The sequence below is a fragment of the Lissotriton vulgaris genome, chromosome 3_1 (assembly GCF_964263255.1).
Source record: "Lissotriton vulgaris chromosome 3_1, aLisVul1.2, whole genome shotgun sequence".
Taxonomy (NCBI): Eukaryota; Metazoa; Chordata; class Amphibia; order Caudata; family Salamandridae; genus Lissotriton; species Lissotriton vulgaris.
This window is the reverse complement of record NC_141689.1, coordinates 1566673469-1566692441: the sequence shown is the minus strand read 5'-3', so window position 1 is coordinate 1566692441 and position 18973 is coordinate 1566673469. Positions and strand designations below refer to the sequence as shown.

At 45.5% G+C, this 18973-nt stretch overlaps 1 protein-coding gene across 1 annotated transcript in view; it reads left to right on the top strand.

The window, feature by feature from the left end:
- Positions 1-12907, top strand: part of KIAA1958 (KIAA1958 ortholog) — a 354519-nt gene extending 341612 nt beyond the window's left edge. The window contains exon 6 of the mRNA XM_086962055.1: positions 10953-12907. Within this exon, the coding sequence (XP_086818181.1) occupies positions 10953-11765 (813 nt within the window). The 3' untranslated portion in view covers positions 11766-12907. The remainder of the gene's footprint in view (positions 1-10952) is intronic.
- Positions 12908-18973: the final 6066 nt, after the last annotated feature.

Below are 18973 nucleotides of genomic sequence, written 5' to 3'. Positions count from 1 at the left end.
CCAATTTCTGCTCAATATTAACTTGAGATGGGGTTGTGGAAATATTAGCCTCTGTGTCTTTAATAAAATCCATATTTTCTGCCCAGCAGGCTGTGAAAAATCTAAATGTTCTCCCATTGGATAACATTGCCAGATTTCTGTGGAAAAGTTTCTAAGTGGGAACTTTTAAAATAGCTTTATATTCCTGAAAAATCACTGCAATAACTAAAACGTTTTTACTAAATGTATTTCAGCTTAGACCCCAGGACTGAATCCAGGATCCAGTCCTGGAACTACCAAAGTAATCTACAAAGTAATCCACTGTGATTATATAGAAAAACTCATTGAGCTCATTGCTAAATTGTGTGTAGAATTGTGTTGCCTACTGCAACCCCTGTACCTATGGTGTTTACAAAGTTCATTACCTTTCTGCAAAGTACTTATCTGAGACCTCTCATATTGAGAACAGTATATTTTGATACATGTTGGTTCTAAAAATAAAATAACTATATCTTTGATATAAAAACAATTGGCTTGGAGTTCAGTCTTTGAGTGTGTGAAACCTTTTGCTGACTGAGTGTGTACAACAAATGCTTCACACTGTCCTCTGGTACTGCCTTACTGCTGGACAAGCTACCACTTTAGAGAGTAAGGTCACACCTGGCTTTAACCTCTGTTATACCTCTGGGGTTTGTGGACTCTATACACACTGTACCTTATTCTGGTCCAGTATATATATATATAGCCACTTTCTCACAGTGCCACACTCAACAGACAAGGCCATATAAAGCCATCTGGACCGGGCATGGGGCCACATGGTCAGTCTCAGGTGAAGTGTGCAGCTGATATTGCATAGATGTAACCATTAGTGTGCAAAATGCACCTGGGCACTGAGGAAGTACAAGTCCATATAGGGTGCCCCCAGCCCAGCCTGCTGAAAGGGGAGGGTCAGTACCTCCCATGCCACACATGGCTGTTTGCGAGCCAATGCCAGTGATATTAGGTGGGACAAGAGTCATCAACCTGCTGTAATTCTCCCGCCAAAGTTCCTCTTGATCCTGGCGGAGTCAGATGCCCAAATATTGGACAGGGTCACGGACCCAAATCAGTGAGAAGGCCCACATCAGTCAGAAGTAGGAGGGGAAGTCTTGTGTGGTCTCCATAAGTGTAAATAGGATGCATATCACCCAGCTAATCGCAATACCTGCCATGCCGCCGAGCAAATTAACTCCCAAAGAAGAGGATCTAGATTATCCAAAGGGTCTTTGACATATAGAGTTCGTGTAGACAGAGGCTAAGATCTGCCTGGGCTGGAACACGAGACCTCAGTGTGAATTGGTGTTGCCGCAATCGGGCTGCGAGTGGCTCCATCGCAAAGGCAAATAAAATAGGTGATAATGGGCACGATCTATTGGAAAAGGAGCTGAAATTGACCCATTCATCTGCAGGCATGCAACAGGCTGGGTATACAATAAACAGATCAGAAGCATGAATTTATTACCAACACCGAGACGCTCTTGAAGGTGGAAAGGATAGGGCCATGCGAATGAGTCAAATGCCTTAGTGGCATCTAGTAAAACAGCAGCAGCCCATCAGTTAGGATCAATTGTGTGGAGAAGGTTATGAGCTGTCGACCTACCCGGCACAAAGCCTGACTGGTCTGGTCGGACCGCGAGCGCCAAGAGGGAAAGGGCGCTGAGAGGCAATCATCTTCACCAGAATTTTAGTATCAGTCCTTATCATGAAGAGCAGCCTATAGGAATAGTGGTGCCTAGGGTCCTTATCAGGTTTCATGATGGTTTCTATCAGGGTCTCTCGCAGAGATGGAGGAAGCTCACTGGTCCGCACAGACTTCTTGTACATAACAAGAAGGTGGGGGGCAAGCGGGGTGCAAATTCCTTATAAAAGTAAGCGTTCAAGCCATCGAGGCCAGGAGCTTTATCCCCTGCAATTCCCCAATTACCAGAGCAATTTCTTCTACGATGAACGGTTCATAGGGGAAGAGGCGATGGCCTTCCTCCATCCAGAGAAGTTACACTGAGTCCAGATAGGGTGTCAAGTCAAGGGTGGCGAATGATGTGATGAGCAGTACAGGTTAGTGTAAGAATTCACATAGTATGCTGTACGGCATCACTGCTTGCCTGAATAGCATGGTGATCGTCCAGCAGTTTGACCACGTATAGATATCCGTAAGTCTATTGTCTGTAATTTAGTTACGCTGTTGCACAGCAGCTTGTGGGTGCGGATGGAATACCTCTATCCGCACTGGCAACCACCCCACTGCACTACCCCGGGCCAATCGTCCCCACTAGGCACCAGACCTCCACAAAAAAAGGGATCATCCATATTGGGGCTATACACCAACACTAATATCAACATGCATCCCTGTAAAATCCCTGCCAGAATGAAGTCTCACACCTGCAGATCGCAGAGCGCGAAGCACGTGCGCCAGTGCAGCCTTCTGCGGTGCATCATCGCAACTCCCTGAGCATAATTCGAGTAGCAGGCTACATGCTTCTTACCAATCCAATTCGCCCTTTATCGTGTCTGCGTTCAGGTACGTCAAATGTAACTCTTGTAGTAAGCTGTAAATAAGCAAAGTCTTGTTGCCCCTTCTGTCTTTTATTCAACCTCCAAAGCTCTTCTGTCCAAGATCCGACTTCACAAAGTGAGGCCTCACTGGCTCACAAACATCTGTTCAAGGATGTTGAATACAGCTGGACAATGTGACAGCAGGGAATGCTCATGATCTTGGTTTCATCTGGGAGAGTTGCCTCTAAAGGACTTCCTACTCATGCAGAGCAGAGTTTGACCCAAAGGTTACATTTTTTTCATTCCACATGAAAGAACACATAGTTACTACAAAGATTGCCCTGCTTCTAGTGTCATCCCCTGTGCTGGTGCACAAACATGCTGCTTTTTGCGCTGCACTGGTTTGGACAATGGTGTAGAGTAGAGTGTGTCCTGTCTGTCAAAGGAATACCCTTCCGGTACAAATGTCTTTGCATACTTGCATAGACAACTCAGGTGGCTCCTAGGCATGGGAAGAGTGTTGTGCACTGCAGCACACATGCAGTGCATAGTTTTGTGTTTAGAAATAAATTTTCCCCTTGTAGGCATTAGTTTTTGATGCAAAGCCAAATATAGCTATCTTAGTGGAGTGGTCTTCGTGTCAAAACCTGTGGGTGTTTGCATTGATCCGTCCAAGGAACGTTCACTTGAAGCGAAGCAGCGGCACAAAGCTATTTGCTGTCCTTCTGCACTGGACAGTAAACAGCCTGTCTGAAAAGGGCAGTGGGGCCCCCGCTTCTCCACCTTTTTCTGACATATGACACACCTTTATCTTTGGGTCAGGAATCCAGAAGCTATACTTGGGCTACATGCGAAGGCACCTGGCTACTTGAGTTGACATTTGCTGGGCTGAACATTTCACAGTCCGGTGGGAGTGACCTCCTCAGCCCGGCAAAGTCTTCTGTGAGCCTCCCCCTCATGGCAAGGGGGAGCGTCAATAATAGACCTGGACCTGGGGGCCTCAGTTTTAAGCCCTGAAGCTCCCAGGGCAGAGTGTCCATCAGTGACATTCATCATAGAGTGGGAGGGGCCATTAAGGCTCCCTCACCCCTCCCCACGCGTGGACGAGGTAAGGAAGGCCCTTCTTTCATTGGGTGGCTTTTGACAATTTCAGCCAATGAGGGGAGGTGGTGGCGGGATCTTTCTTAGGAAAAAAAGAGGTTACCCTTCCGCCATCCGAGATGCGGCCCACTACTTTTTTTTGGTAGTAATGTTAGGTGAGTGCATGCATACGTGTATGTAAGCATGTGTGTGCATGCAGGCTTTGAATGGGTGTGTGCGTGTGTATGCTGGGTGCATGTGTGTGAAAGAGAGCGCGTGTGTGTCCTCCCCATCCCTGCTGCACAGTATGGGTCGCCACTGGAAATAAAATGTGCCGCTGTTCATCACACTAGCCGGTGCCAAGTCATAGTAAATCTAGGCCTTTGTTTCCAAAATCGGTACATGTCATTGTTGACGTTAGTCAGTCGTCTTTGTACATTTTTTTTTACTGGGGGTTTTTTGTTTGCATTGCTTGAAAAAGCACTTTCACAACAGACAGTATAGTTTTCCCATTCATAGTGTTGCACCATTTGTAGTGTGGAAATTTTAACTGAACCAGGTTGCTCCCATTGGTCTGGTTGGTCACATTTTAGAACATGCGTGTTCCACCTAATAGTCAACCCAGACATGTGTGTTTTACTGTGAAACGAGCGCTTAATTGTCTCTATTTCCCTAATCAGCATTACCACTATGCAGTGGTTTTTACTTACCCACTCCAATGATTTAATTTAGCTTTATTAAATGTTCCTGAAACACATTACAGTGCAGAGATAGGCACAGATCGGTAGAATTCAATCTTACCAGACACACAAATAATGTACCCATGTGTCACATGGCCCTATAACTAATAATAGCAATAACAGTTCCACTTTTAAGCCCTGTCCTGACAGCACAGAATTCTGCACGGCCTGTTGGTACCAATGTTTTAAAATACACATAGAGTGGTCTTTGATTCCACCCAGAAGAATATATATCGGTCTCTCACCTCATGCTAATATCAGTTTGGTGCATGATTGCAGCTCCTATGGAGTACAAGAGAGACTATTTTACACATTAAAATATACCAATTCATCACATATTTCTTTTTTATATCATAATTGTATTGTATACATAAAGGAATCGTTTTTTTTTATTGCAGCAGACTTTTTATTCAGTGATCGCATTTAGACTACTGGAACGATCTATATACAATAAGGCTGGCTTTGAGGGAGAAGCTACGACGGCAAACAAGATGGCTGCTTAGGTTCCCGGCTCCGCCGATCTCCATATTCCGCCGCAAGATCCTGTACAATATCCTGACCTTACGCCCAGCCTCTGCTTGTATGAAGTGTTCCTCGCTCCGATGGCGAAATCCTGACGTTTTTATCTGCTGATTTAACGAACTTACACCGTGTTGAAGATCATGGCCTGTTCCGACGGTGAAGCCGGGGCCTCGAGTATCCGCAAGGCCGGGCTGCAGTGTAACAACATCGGCTGGGGACCTTGGTAGGGTCCGGTCGATCGCAGTGGACACTTCATCTATGCCCGAATTTGGTGGCGATTGTTTTCCTATCCCAGCATCGAGAGAGAGGTGACCTGCTTGCTGACTGAAGGTGGGGATCCCCGTCCCGCGGACCCGGCATAGATTCCTGCTGGGGCTCGGCGGGTCGGGACCCCGGCCCGCGGTGTTCCGCCGGGTCACCGCGGCTGTGGATAACGGCGGGTTACCGTTTATGCTTGCCCTCTCGTGATCCTGTTCGCCCCTCCCAAAAATGCCAGTTTCACCCGGGGAGCTGATCGAGACTGGTACCGAACTTGATAATATGGATCAAACGACATCAGGGCTAACGTTAAGATCAATACTGTCGGACCTTTGGGCGTTTCACTCGCAAATGGATGTGTCCTTGACTAAAATGGATGCATGCCTAACTGGGATTCTGCTCGAGGTCCCGGACCCTGCCCTACGGTTGAATCAGCAATCTACAGCCGTTCAAGCAGCGGCCATTTTTCCTTTGTGCGAGGACCCCGTGAGGGAACGAGTAGAGAAGCAAATATCGGAACCAACGGATGATGCTCTGGAAGATCGTGTCCCCGAGGCGGTGAGTGTGTCACTGTACCTTACATCATCATTGACTTTGGAAGTATCGTGTGGCATTCCCCCCCCCCCCCGGAGACCTGTGCCATAGACTCTCCCCTCATCGTGTGGTGGTCTCTTCCTCCTTTGGAGATTCTACGATCCCAGGGCGAGAAACATCGAGACGGTCCAGCGAGGGGAAGAAAACTTTCAGTGCTTGAACTTTTAGTAGAGTTATCAGCTGCAAGTGGTAATGGCTTGACTTTCGAGGGCTTCCTTCTCATTTATAACTTGTTTGTGTGCTCATGGGTCTCGCTGGGGAGGGTCCGTGTGCTGGTTCGGAAGGGTCAGGGTTAAGTTCATTGCATCGGGATGATTTGGAACCACTGTTATTGGCGCCTGAATTGCAACCGTTTGATTAAAGAGGCTGGGCGGTGTATCACGGTGCCCCCTGTGGTCCTTTGTAGGAATAGCTCTACATCCGTCCTTTGCGACAGGGGGGATCTGTGTTGGGCGGGGGGACTAAGGGGTCGGAAACATCGTATAATTATGCCCTCCTCCATTCTTCTTCTTCTTTTTCCTTCTTTTAGGGTTTAGGTTAGTGGGGCGACAGGCACGCTGCTAGTGGGGTTAGGCTATAGCCATCGGCAGGGGTGCAGGGCGGGAGGTTTTTTTTTTATTTTGCCTTTCTTATTTTCTATGGCCTTTCTTTTCTCCCTTCCCTTTATTCCTTTGGATCAGTATGGTTTGTGCTTTATTTTGACTCATTGAGATCTGGTAATTAGTGCCCTTGCTTTACGTTCAGTCGAACCTTGGCTGGGCAGGCTCTGAGTACTGGCGTCTACGGGAATGTATATTGCACTGTTGTGTTCTCTGAATCATAAGTCTTAACGCCAGAGTCCCATGAATGGCTCTTTTATCTGCATATCCTGATTTCTTGGCCTGTTCCCCGTGTTCTATTGTTATATTGTATGGCACCTGATCCGCTCATTTAAATAATATAAAATGAAACCTTTATTATCTCCTGTATTTATCAATGCGTTTTAGTACAAGATCCATTCTGAATCGCTGCCGGACCTCAGGGATGTCGGCTGAGGAGCTGTGTTAAATTTTGTTACATCAGGTTTCACTTCTGTTTAGCGGCCGGCCCCTGTGGTTGTAGGCCCGTACTTGTACCTTATGAATGCTGCAATAAAGGTTTTCCCCAAAAAAAAAAAAAAAATCTGGCTTTAATATGTCAGCAGACTTGCTGTTTCGATACTTTTGCACATTAAAGCCACTTAATGTGCATTCCTCCTGGATGCTGAGCCCCATTGTGGTAAATCTGCTGTGGGCCTTTGGGATGCAGCAGAATTAGCAGCCATAAGCACACCTTCTCAGCTCCCCGCTTTCTTAAGTTCCTTATTTATTTTAAGTCTGTGCAGTTAGCTGATTGTGTGTTTTTTTTTATTAAGGGCAGGTATTTGCAAGTAATATTACTTCTGATGCGCTATTAATTGAAAGTATGAGGGAAGAAAGTCTGGAAGAGCCCGTTCTGATCGCCTCTTGCTATTTGACTTGGTATGGACTCTTATGCTGATCAGCAGGAATCCTCTATTAGAAAAGCAGCCAGCTTTCTCTGCAGTTGATTTCCCCACCCAAATAGAGGAGAGCCAGAGCGACCAACCATTGAACTGAGAAACCAGGCTCAATATCTAGGGATTCTGGAAAAATCACTTAATATCCCCGTTCCTTAAAAAATGTTACCTTAGGTCAACATTGCACCATAAAAAAACAAAAAATAAAATAAACAAAGGAATGCGCCCTCTGCATTCATCCCACCTGAATTTTGCCAGCTGAACCGCAACTCCATTTGTGTAGGAGCTTGGTTTAGCTGGAGATTGCCCCCCTCTTCACTTCTCTCTTCTTCACTCCGCTGATCAGCTCATAGCCACCAAGGTCGTGCTCCTCAGCCTATCCTTCATCAGAAGACCTCATGTCCTCCCACTTTGCCCGCTCACCCAGCTCCTTACTCTTTCCTATCCCCCTTTGCCCCATCCTAGGGCAGCGATTTCTGCAGGACGGAGTCACAGTTGGGGAACCTTGGTAGTGCCGCAGAAGCTTTTGAGATCGCTGCTTCTGAGCCTACCTCCATCACAAAATAAATTGAGTTCTTTGAAGCAACAACAAACGTAACTCTTCTTGACCACAGCACTTGACTTTCAAAGGAACGCACTCGTCTTCTAGGCCCACAAGTAGATACTCTTATTGCTTTATATATATTTATTGATGTATTAGCTTGCCCGCTTCTGAAAGCTACACACATTGTCCTACTGGGCCACTTTATGGTTTGATAAATATCCAGAAAAGTCAATATGATAAAGAGAAAACCAAATAAGATCCACCCACACATCTGAAAGCCACCCCTCCATGTTTTGGGGTATTTTGTTCCGTGAGGAAGGAAAAACTATATCTCACTATTTATTATTAAAATTTGTATGGCACAGCGAATCTTCCCCAGGGGGATCTCTCGGTGCCTGGGTAGCAGATAACAAAATAAAATACTCATTGAAACAGCCAGGTTTTAAGCAGTTTCTTAAACTGTGCCAGATTGGAGCAGGCTCGAATGTCATCTGGTAATATGTTCCAGTGTGCTGGGGCTAGATAAGAAAAAGCACAACCGCCCATCTTGGCTTTTCTGATTCTCCGCCTGCATAGCAGATTACGGCTACTCGATCTCATTTGACACACTGGAATGTACTGTTCTAATTTCTTCATTAGATAGGCGGGACCCATCCCCTGCAATGATTTAAACACTATACACAAGAGCTTAAAGATAGCTCTTTTCCTGATAGGGAGCCTGTGTAGTTCTCACAAAAGGGGAAATGACGGAGTTCGTGCAGGTTTTTTGATGGCTCGACCCGCTGCTGTATTTTGAACAACTTGCAACCTTGATAATAAATCTTCCCTAGTCCTTACCAGTAGCGAATTTCCATAGTTTAGTCTGCTGACTAGAATCGCCTGTATACGGGTTTTTCTGGCAAGAAGGGTAATCCAAGTAAAGACTTTTCTCAGCATTCGTATCATGCTGAAGCAAGTGCCCGAGATGGTTTTTACACGCTCCTCCATGGACAGTCTGTCATTAATTACGATGCCCAGATTCTTCGCCCACTTTTTAGGTGTAGGAGCTTCTCTGAGTTCAGCAGGCCACCAATCAGGGGTCCACACCTCCTCTGCTTTCCCGAACAGCAGAATCTCAGTTTTATTGGAGTTAAGCTGTAGGAAGTTCTTGCTCATCCATGTGGATTTATTGCAGGATACCACAGAGACCTCTTCACACGAGGACATTTGATTTCTTTTTCAATCTGTTTTTATTAGTTTTAAAATTCTCTGTACACAATTGCCTATTTCCGTGAGGCACAGGAGTATAATCTAGTGGCAACATAACAGGGTTGAGTTCATTCTAAATGATCCTTATAATGAGCCAATCATGCACTAATCTTCACAACCTGCAGAGAAAGAGAGTGACAGTGATGATTGAGAAAGCAAGATGAATACATATTGTTAAAGAGAAACACAGTAAACTAAGACAATTACAGTAAAAAAAAACAGCTGATGCTGGCAGTCAATAGGAGAAGGAGAAGGAGAAGGGAGAGGTTCAAAGGGAGTTAAAAAAAAAAGATAATGGCATTCAGGAGCTTTGGACTGGGGCTGGTGTCAGGAGGGATGGTGTCCTCAACAAGAGACTATGAGCTCTGGGGGAACCCAGAATATGAAGGGTGTCCGAGCAGTAGTAAGGTAGGTAGATCTGAAGGTGAATCCTTTCCACCTCCGAGCACCCAAATCTAGCTGTAAACATGGGTGACCAACAGTAGGGGAGAAGGCCAATTTCGCAGTGCCACCAAGACTTTTGCTAATAATGAACAGGACTTTGCACTGTCTGTATGTCGGGTAAAATCCATAGAGAGGCTTTTCCCTAGGATCCTGGCCAAGGGGAAATTAATTTTATGCAGTAGCCTGAACTTCACCCATGCTGGTTCAGAGCTGAAAGCCTGATTGGTGAGGGCCCTGTGGGTTGGTGTTCTCAGCAAGGTTTTCCGTTTTAGTTGTGCCTGGGAGTTTGGAGATTTGGGCTGTGACTGTATTAAATCTATATTGTGTATGCGCATACCTGATGGGAAAGTAGATTCGAGTAGCACTTGCAATGCTGGAGGTGTTGGTGGTGAAGAACTTGGATGTCTTGTCGGCTAGATAGGTTTCCATCTTGACTGCCATTGCCAAGATGGTTTCACATTTGTGATTTTACAATACTTTCACTTCTAAATCAAATTAAACTACTACCAAAATAATTGATAATCTCCGTATTTCATGGGTGCGAATAACATTCGTTATATGTTGTTGCACAATTGTAAAACATTTTTAAGTGGCTATTTGGGAGGTAAAGTTATGAACATGCATAGAGATCCTTAACCTACAGCAACTAAAAGAAATATAAAAATCACACATTTTTGCATCAACCCTAGGTTACAATTATTTACATTCATTTGGGGAATGGTTCTAATGGAGAAAAAAGATACAAGTTGAGTGCCTTGGAAGATGCAGTTACTTTAACAGCAATGCTGTGTTCCCTTAATAGCCAATTGCATGTTATTGTTTTTTAGAATCATAGTGTAGTAACCACAGAGGCAGCGGTGAATCTCCCAGTGATGTCATACTATGGCATCACTGGGTTCTACAATGGGAGAATGAAATCTCCACACAAAGCCTTTCTATTCAAAGCTTTTCTAGTGTAAATGGTGTGGGGTAGTTTAATGACTGACTGAGCAAGGTATGCAATTATTAAGTGACCAAAGTTCAAGTTTTGTACCCTTTGGAATGGTGGAGACAGTTCTAAGAATATATATAAAATGTATCTTCCAAGCGAGGGTTGAATTTTTAAAAGGAAAGTGGACTTCAAGACATTAATAAAATAGTTCCCAGTGCCCCAAGCTAAGAACATCTGGTGCAGAATCTCTGCTGGAAAGTTAATGACAAAGGACAACACTTTCCAAGAATTTGCTGAAGTTAGGTGTTCTCTTGATGTACTCTTGCCTTACTTCTGAATTTCAGGTGTAATCAAGGCGTAGTCCAAGAAGACTAGACAGCATAATATTTGTGAATTTGGCCCAACATCACAAAATTAATTCAAGGAATACTGGCAGCATCTCTTGTTGCAGGGCATTGTGCCCTTCACTCAGCAGTTGTTTCTCGCCCTCTATCTGATTATTGTTTATTTGACAAACGCAAGTAATGCAAATTGAATCTAACCTTCCATATTGTTTTGTTTAAGGTCCCGGCTGTCAAGTTGAATGAGCTGCTCGAGGACTTCTACATCACAGTGAAGAAAACGGATGGCTCTGACTTCCTGGCCACATCCCTCCACGCAATCCGCAGAGGACTGGATCGCATATTAAAAAATGCGGGTGCAGGCTTCTCTATCACCAGCAGTACCTTCAACTCATCCTCGCAGAAGCTGAAGGAGAAGTTGCGCGTGTTGAACAAGGCAGGCATGGCGGGTGCTCGGTCTCGCAACATTATATACTTCTCACTTTCTGACCAGGAGGAAATGTGGAGAATTGGATGCCTTGGCGACGAGAGCCCTGTGGCCCTGCTGTCCACAATAGTCAAATTCAACAGCCAGTACTTGAACATGAGGACTTTACAAGAGCACGCAGACCTCATGTACGGCGACATTGAATTGCTGAAAGACTCACAGAACAGGACATTCTTTGCCCGAACGGACAGCGTGAAGAGAGAAAACAGAGTCAATGCCAGCAAGGTGTGTTATGGGCAGATTTACCACGATCACTCAAAGGGAGTCCGCCGCTGCCCTTACTGCCTACTTTGTAAGTACATGTATGCTCACCGACCGCCTTCGCAAATGGATGCCAAGTCCCCTTTCTATCTGACTGCCCGCAAGGAGGTGACAGGAATGGACAGTGTGTGGTACGAGGAGCAGAGGATGGGGCTTCGCTCCCTGAGAGGAGTCGTCCCAAAGCTAGCAAAGAAGGTTATGCTTGACCTCTGCGACAGTTACACCTTTGTCTCATTCACCCAGGCTTGTAGGAAATTTGGTCCTGTTAATGACTATCAACATGTGTAACCCTGACCATGGTGACTTTGCAACCTGCATCGTCTATGCCACCCTAGGACAGAGGGTCTTTGTGTGAGTAGGAAGTTCTTTTGGTGGCCCGCTCTAAAGACAGCCTCAAATAAGCTTGCACTGTTCTTGAAACGGATCTTGAGTAGTGTTTTCGTTCGATCTATAATGGATCAGCTTTTCATGTTGCGAAGACTAAGCAAGACTGCTGCCTACAGCAGTGGGACAGAGATGGAGTCAATCCCCACAGTGTGCCTTTTAGCACAGGTGTTCGCAAACAGACAAATAAGCTAGAAAAGAGTACACAACTAAATGACAACCCAGTAGACCAGTAGCTATGACTTAATAGGAACATGTACCAGAGTAGGTCATTATAGAATGTACAAAGTCAAGAAAGAGAAACAGTTACATATACATCCCACTGGAGAAAAGTTGCTTGTGACCTGCCTACTGTAAACGTTCCTTGGTGCTGAAAATCGACGAAGAAAGATGTCGCCCCCAACAGGCACTGAAAACTGGGAAGATGTGGCAGTTATAAGGGTGACAACAGACTGCTTTCCATAGCTCTTCAAGCGAATTTTAAATGCAAAGCCAGGCTTCCCTAAGCAACTGAAATATTATTTAAGTTAAAGCTGCAGAACTACTAAAATATGTTTCCTGGCTCCTGCCCTCCCTGACGTTTTAGTCCCCTTTCCATGTTTGTGTCACCTTACTCCATCACTAACTTATTTGAGAATCGAAATGTGCAGATTTTATTTTGGCATTCCAGTGCAATTTAAGAGGTGCTCCTCTGAGATCTTTTCATGTGTGTGTGTTGTCTTCATATTTTGAATGCGCCAAGTACTGTAGTTGCAAACTTGGTTGCCTTGTGCGAAACTTCACAAGCTCTCTATGCTTAATGCTAGCTGTGTGAATGGTGGAGTGAGCCACGTTACAGCCTTCGGATAGACTTAGTTATTTTTTTACTTGAACATTACAAAATTTCCAAAGGGATGTTTGGTTAATAGTTTGTTACTTTGTCTTCATGTTGACCAAGTTGTTCAGAAAGATTTGCAGATAATATTGCTGCAGCTTTGAATAAAACTGCTGATTTACAGCATAGCACTCAAAATGAGGACACTAAATATTAAACCCTGAGGTTGAAACAATGTTTTTTGTGTCGGTGTGTCAGAGGTATGAAATGTTTGAAACCCTCATACAGTTCCTTCAAGGTATCACTGTGGGGAGCAGGGGAGGCAGAGGAGAGTTTCAACATTGTCCTGAATGTCACTGCTGCTGGCCAGGCTAAGGTCAGTCGATTGCTAGCGAGTGCTACCATTTGTACTCTTGATGTAGACAATTTGGGGAGCGGGTAGGAGAAAACTCTCTTTAAGGAAGTGTCAACGGTTTGATCTAGTTTCCAAAGAAATGACTAAAAGGCCAGTGTCGTTACATCTTGGCTTTTGTAAGTGGTGTTTACCTGTTTGGTGTGGCCGGACTGGCAGCATTGGCCATCAGGCTTTCCCCCTGGGAGGCAAGAAGGTTGGGGGCTGATTTTGCAGTGATGGGGGCCGGTTTTGCAGCAGGGCCGGACTGGTAACCGATTTTGTTACCGGGGGCCGATATTGCAGGCCCCCAGTAACATAAGCGGCCCCCAGAGGTCCAAAAACGGTCCCCGCCTGGCGGCCCTCCGGGGTAACGCCCGGTGCCCACTACGGCCAGTCCTGCCCTGTTTTGCAGTGTTGGGGGCCGGTTTTGTTACTGGGTCTGGTTTTGCAGTGGTGCTGCAATATCAGCCCCCTTTAACAAAAGCAGCAAACAAGTGTTTCCAGCCTCCCGGGCCAGGCAGTTGTTTCCCAGGCGCTAGTCCTAGTAAATTGCCAGGGCTGCTTTGGGTTCCCAGTCCAGCTCTGCTGTTCACCCTCCTTCTGTTGTTCTCGAAATATGGCAGTCCAGCACATGCTTACAATGTGTGTCTACTTCAATGTGAGTTTCCCCAAGATATCTCAGTGCCTGGGGTCCGATAGGAGAAGGAAGAGTTTAAAATCGACTATCATGCATATTTAAGGAGGATTAATGAACAAGTAAAAACCCTGGGATGCTTCCCTTTTTAAACCTGTAATGCGATGACTGAAGTGTTATACAAGTCACAGGTAACTGGGATTATTGTGAAAACTTTAGTTTAAAAAAAAAGAAAGACAAAACAAGAACAAAACTCAACTGCAAATGTATTAAGTAAACTGTCCATATCAAGCCATCAACCTTATACTGGCTCCTTCTTAATTATTCTCTTTATGTATCATTCATATCCCTGCCATTATCAGTCATCCACACTCCCCTCATCACGGTTCCTTTTTAAGTGGCATCACTCTTTGTGGGTCACCCACCCATCAGCTGTCTGAAACCTTTTGGTCTGGCCTGTGGGACAGTCTTTCAGCTGGGGGGGGGGGGGCTGGAGCAAGTTTGAGGGGTCCCTGAAAGCGAGCAGAGCCCCACTGCGACCACACAACGAGAGAAGGAAGAGCTTGCCTATTGCTGAACTGAACTAGCTAGCTACTCCATTGCTGTGAGAGGAGATAGCTGGTCTCCTTGTCATTTGTTTGGGAAGTTTTGTGTACATTCCTGAATATTACAGAGCCTATGTTTAAGCAAGGATTGGCACAGCTGGTAAGTCTCAGTATTAGAATGTGAGTGCCAAGTTATTGGCTTTAGCAATGCTTGTTTCTAAAACATTCTTTAAATGTAAGCACACTAGGAAAAAGCAAACACCTATCCTAAAGTAGTTCAAAGTGCTAGGAACAGGGGGGAGCAACATGCAGAGCGGGGAAGCAGCTCATGCGGAGAGTGCTCAAATGAAAAGAAAAAAGTAGTTCCCTGATGTGAGCTACATAACGATACAAGTCATCCAATTAAAAGGATGGTAAAGAAGCTATGCTACCGCAGAGAGACAACACAAGAAGAGGAAGGAAAGCAATAAAATAAGCAAGCAAATGAGATTGACAAGAGTGCCAACCTTTGATAAGCAATGGGCTGACCCAACACCCTCTGTAATTATTGATATTGGTCATACTAGACCTTCAACAAGAAATAGCTAGCAGCTGTCTGTAGGCAAGACCTAAAAACAAGCCATGTACCCCTTGTGCTTCTTCCATAGATCAGCTATCCTAGTGGCCTCAATCATAGAGACAAACCACTTGCCAAGCAAATGCAGTTCATTTATATCAGTGCAGGTATTCTACAACTGTTTCACAAGTAAATGATCAACACATGCCACAAAATTATTGATCCCTTTCACGATCGACCAAAGTTTGCAGTTTTGTTTCTGCTTTCTGTTGTAGTTATTGTAGGAGTGGAACTCCTTGTAGGTCAACTTCCGGAATTTGGATTGAAAATATATGGGGTTTAGTTGTGTGCTTCCAGGACCACTGTTTGCAAGGAACCAAAACTGTAGTAGACACTAGCCCATTCCTGGGCCTCTAGCTCATATGCCTTGCCCGTCAGTGAGCCAGAAAGTAGGACTACCTTTTTCCCTTCTAGTACCCTAGTCACTATGTGAACCCTCTGAAAGAAACCGAAGAAGGACTGTAGGTCATTTTTAATTCTTTTTAAGATTGCTTCAGTGCCCACCATCACCAAGGGTCAAAAGTTCTTAGTAACCCCCCCTCCCCCCATTGAGGTGAGATAGGTGAGGGCTGTTGAGCTGCTCCGCTTGTTATGTTATTTTTATATTTATATTTAATATAGCGCACAACTCACCCGGGGGCATATCGGCGCTGTGCGGACACAGGGATCGAAGAGATAGAGAGGAGATTAGAATAGGTGGGATTGGAGAAGTTTCCTAAATTTGCAGTAGTTCGGACATGTGCGAACATGGAGTGGAAGCTTGTTCCAGTAATATGGCGCTAGATAGGAAAAAGCCTTTCTTCCACTAGGCATCAGACTAATGCGAGGAACACATAATAAGGGTTTGTCACAAGTTCGGCAGCGGTCAGGGGTGTATATTTCTTTTTTTTGTTGGAAATGTAACAGGCCTTACCCTTTTAGGTAAGACAGCAGATCTTAAAACAGGATCTTTTCTTCACCGGCAGCCAGTGTACTTCCCCCAGCAGCGGGGCCGAGGACGTGCCTGAGGGGCAGTTAAGTCTGGCTGCAGTATTTTAGACTACCTGGAGTTTGGCAACTAAGGATTTATTAACATCCGCAAGGAGGTCGTTGCCGTAATCCAACCTACTTATTACTAAGGCTTGTACTAGAGTCTTACGGGCGGAAGTTGGGAGGTAGCGGAATATTCTACGTAGAAGGCACATGTTATAATAGCATACTCCTGAGGTGGCCAAGATGTGCTCTTTCATTGTAAGTGCTTAGTCTATTTTCAAGCCTGATTTTTTACGGCTTGTTTAGGCACAGGAAGCGAGCCCAGTTCATGAGGTCACAAATCATCTGTCCAATTAGAGACAGCTTTCCCAAACAGCATAATCTCCTTCTTATCAGCATTTCATTGGAGATAATTTTGGTTCATCCAATCAGAGATGGCTAGCATGCCCAGAGTGAAACGGTTTTTGGCAGCTATCAGGTCATGGTCGAATGTAAACATCAGCTGGGTTGTCATCCGCATATGAAATTATTTCAAAGCCAAAACACTTGGCAATCCTTGCGAGGGGAGCCATGTAGACATTAAATAGAGTGGGACTAAACCAGGAACCCTGCAGCACACCCTTGTCCAGGATTGTCTTACGAGAAGAATATGGGCCCAGGATGACAGTTTGATGACTCTCTTCAAGAAAATGCTGGAACCATTTTAGTGCCAGGCCTTGTATGCTGATCTCCCGCAGCCTTTACAGCAGCCTCTTATGAGAGACAGTATCAAAGGCTGCTGAGAGATCTAACAACACAAGCATTACTGGGTTACCTGCATCCAGCCCACAGCTCAGGAAATCAGTCACAGTCAAAAGCGCAGTTTCCGTGCTATGGCCAGGTCGAAAGCCAAATTGTGAGGACTCTATTATGTGGTTGATTTCTAGGTAGGTAATTAACCCTTTGTTGATTGGTTTTTCGGCAATTCACCCAGAAGAGGTAACAAAGATATAGGCTGGTAATTGGTCACAGATTTTTGGTCCAGGGAGGTTTTTTTAGGATAGGAAGTACACATGCCGTCTTCCACTCCTTCGGAATGGAGCCTGATTTCACCAAGCAGTTAAAGATCTCTAAGAACGTTGGGGCCAGGAAGTTGGCCAGCAGAGACAATATTTTGGGGAAACAGATGTCCAGAGGGGAGCCAGACTTAGCTGTCGTCAGAGAGCTTCAAATGTCCTCCAAGGAGAAGGGTGTGAAGCTGTCTAAGCTGTCTAAGATGTAGGGGGCTCCTTAAACTGGTCCCCATTGGGACCACTAGAGCTTTCTGCTCTCTAGCCTGTAGCTCTTCTTACGCGTCAACGCTTTCTTTGTTACTCAAGATTTGTAATCCTGAGGGCCAACTGGGCCCACAGACGTTTCTGAATAGCATTATTAGATACTCTCCCTATTTGTAATAGTATCAACAGTGTTGCTGGCATTCATAGATGTCTAAAAAGCAGAGGAGGGATCCGTGGTGCTCTCTGAGTTGTAGTGCGGTCCTAGTGAGTTTTTGGAATGATAATCGTTGGTGTGTGGTTTCTCGAATCCAAGAGCAAGAGCCCTGCAGCCATTCCAAGGTCTTAGTCATTCCTCTCATAGTAAATAGGTTGGGAGCTGAAAACGTGAGGAGTGAGTTTCCTCTCTCTCTTGGGCCACAGGATGCGGCTTGAGTATAAACATCTTTTGTGGCTCTCGTGGTCTGTCTGTCGTGAAGCACGGCAGGGAACAACTTCCTTTTGGAAGCCAAACCAGAACCTGTCCTATGGTGGCTCCACTTTCAGCAGTACGCTGCCAGGACCTCTGAAATGTAGCCAGGGCACTGAAGTTCTGTATCACACTTAGCTGGCGATTCATTACTACTCTAGAAGACAAAACTATTGTGTGAAGAAGAAAGTGGTCACAACTCGGTCTCAGACAGAGAGGCTTCCCCAGATACAGAAGTCATGCTGACTGGACTCCAGAGTATCTCTCACCGCCATGTGGTCCTCTAGCCTAAAGCCCCTTCTCCCTTTCCTTGCTCAGTTCTCTACCCTCCAGTGACTGCTGCAGTGTACTCCCTGTTTTGGGAGGGGTGGCACCAATTTTCTGGGTGACTTGTACTTGGTGACTTTGAAAGCGGTTCTACTTCAATAAACTCCTTCCAGTGCCCAAAGGCCTTGGTTGCTAACTACACTCAATTGTTGAAGGTTTCAGTGACTATTTGCCTGGCGGTGCACTAGTGTTTAGGACTTTAGGCGTTTACTGCCTGTTCAGAGTCGCCCCAAGAGCTCTTGCTGTTCTTCTGAAACTGCTTCTGTATCCATTGTTATTATCCAACTACCACAATGAACCAGTACTAATATGTGACCTTCTATATGCTTTCACCTCTTGCTCCCACCCCTGCTTCCAGAGGTGTGATGACCGACCCATCACTGAACAGTCTGAAACTTTGTGCTGCACCCTCAGGCAGTGTTCTAGCTTGGGGTGCATATGGTTCTGTAGTCTGTCCTCTTTGTGTGGGTACTTTGTATGCTTCAGGGGTGCCTGGGATTGGGGGTGGTCACTGTCCAGACCCCCAGAGTGGGCTGACTACAGCAGCCTTTGTGCCGACGTTTGGCTGTGTATCTTGCAAACCATGTGGGCTGGATACTCTGCTCTTGTAGTAGGTGCGTAGTACCTATTTCGACATTGAGTGCAGCAAGTAGGGGTTCAGGTAGCAGGGAATCATGTGCCAAAGTCATGGATACAAGTCAATGTTGTGCATAGCTACTAACTCACTATTCATTGTGAGAAAACGGGTGAGCGTATACCGTCACACCTGCAGAAGTGGGTTCCTTACTCATCATTCACTACGTAAGCCTGCCTTAACACCATTCGCTATGTCCAGAAGGGATCTCCTGCACAGACGGTACATATAATGCAGTGAACACTCGTGTTCTTTGGCTGCACACGCGAGGTCTGCCTGGAACTTCAGCAGCCTCTTAGAGTAGCAAACCCTGTGACTTCGTGTCTGCATCTGAATAGCTCCCACTGGCCTTCCTTTGACGGACAAAAATGCCACCTCATAGATGTGATGCGGTGACAAACTCACACTGACTCAATATGTTTCAGTGAACCCTAGTGAATATGTGCATCCATTA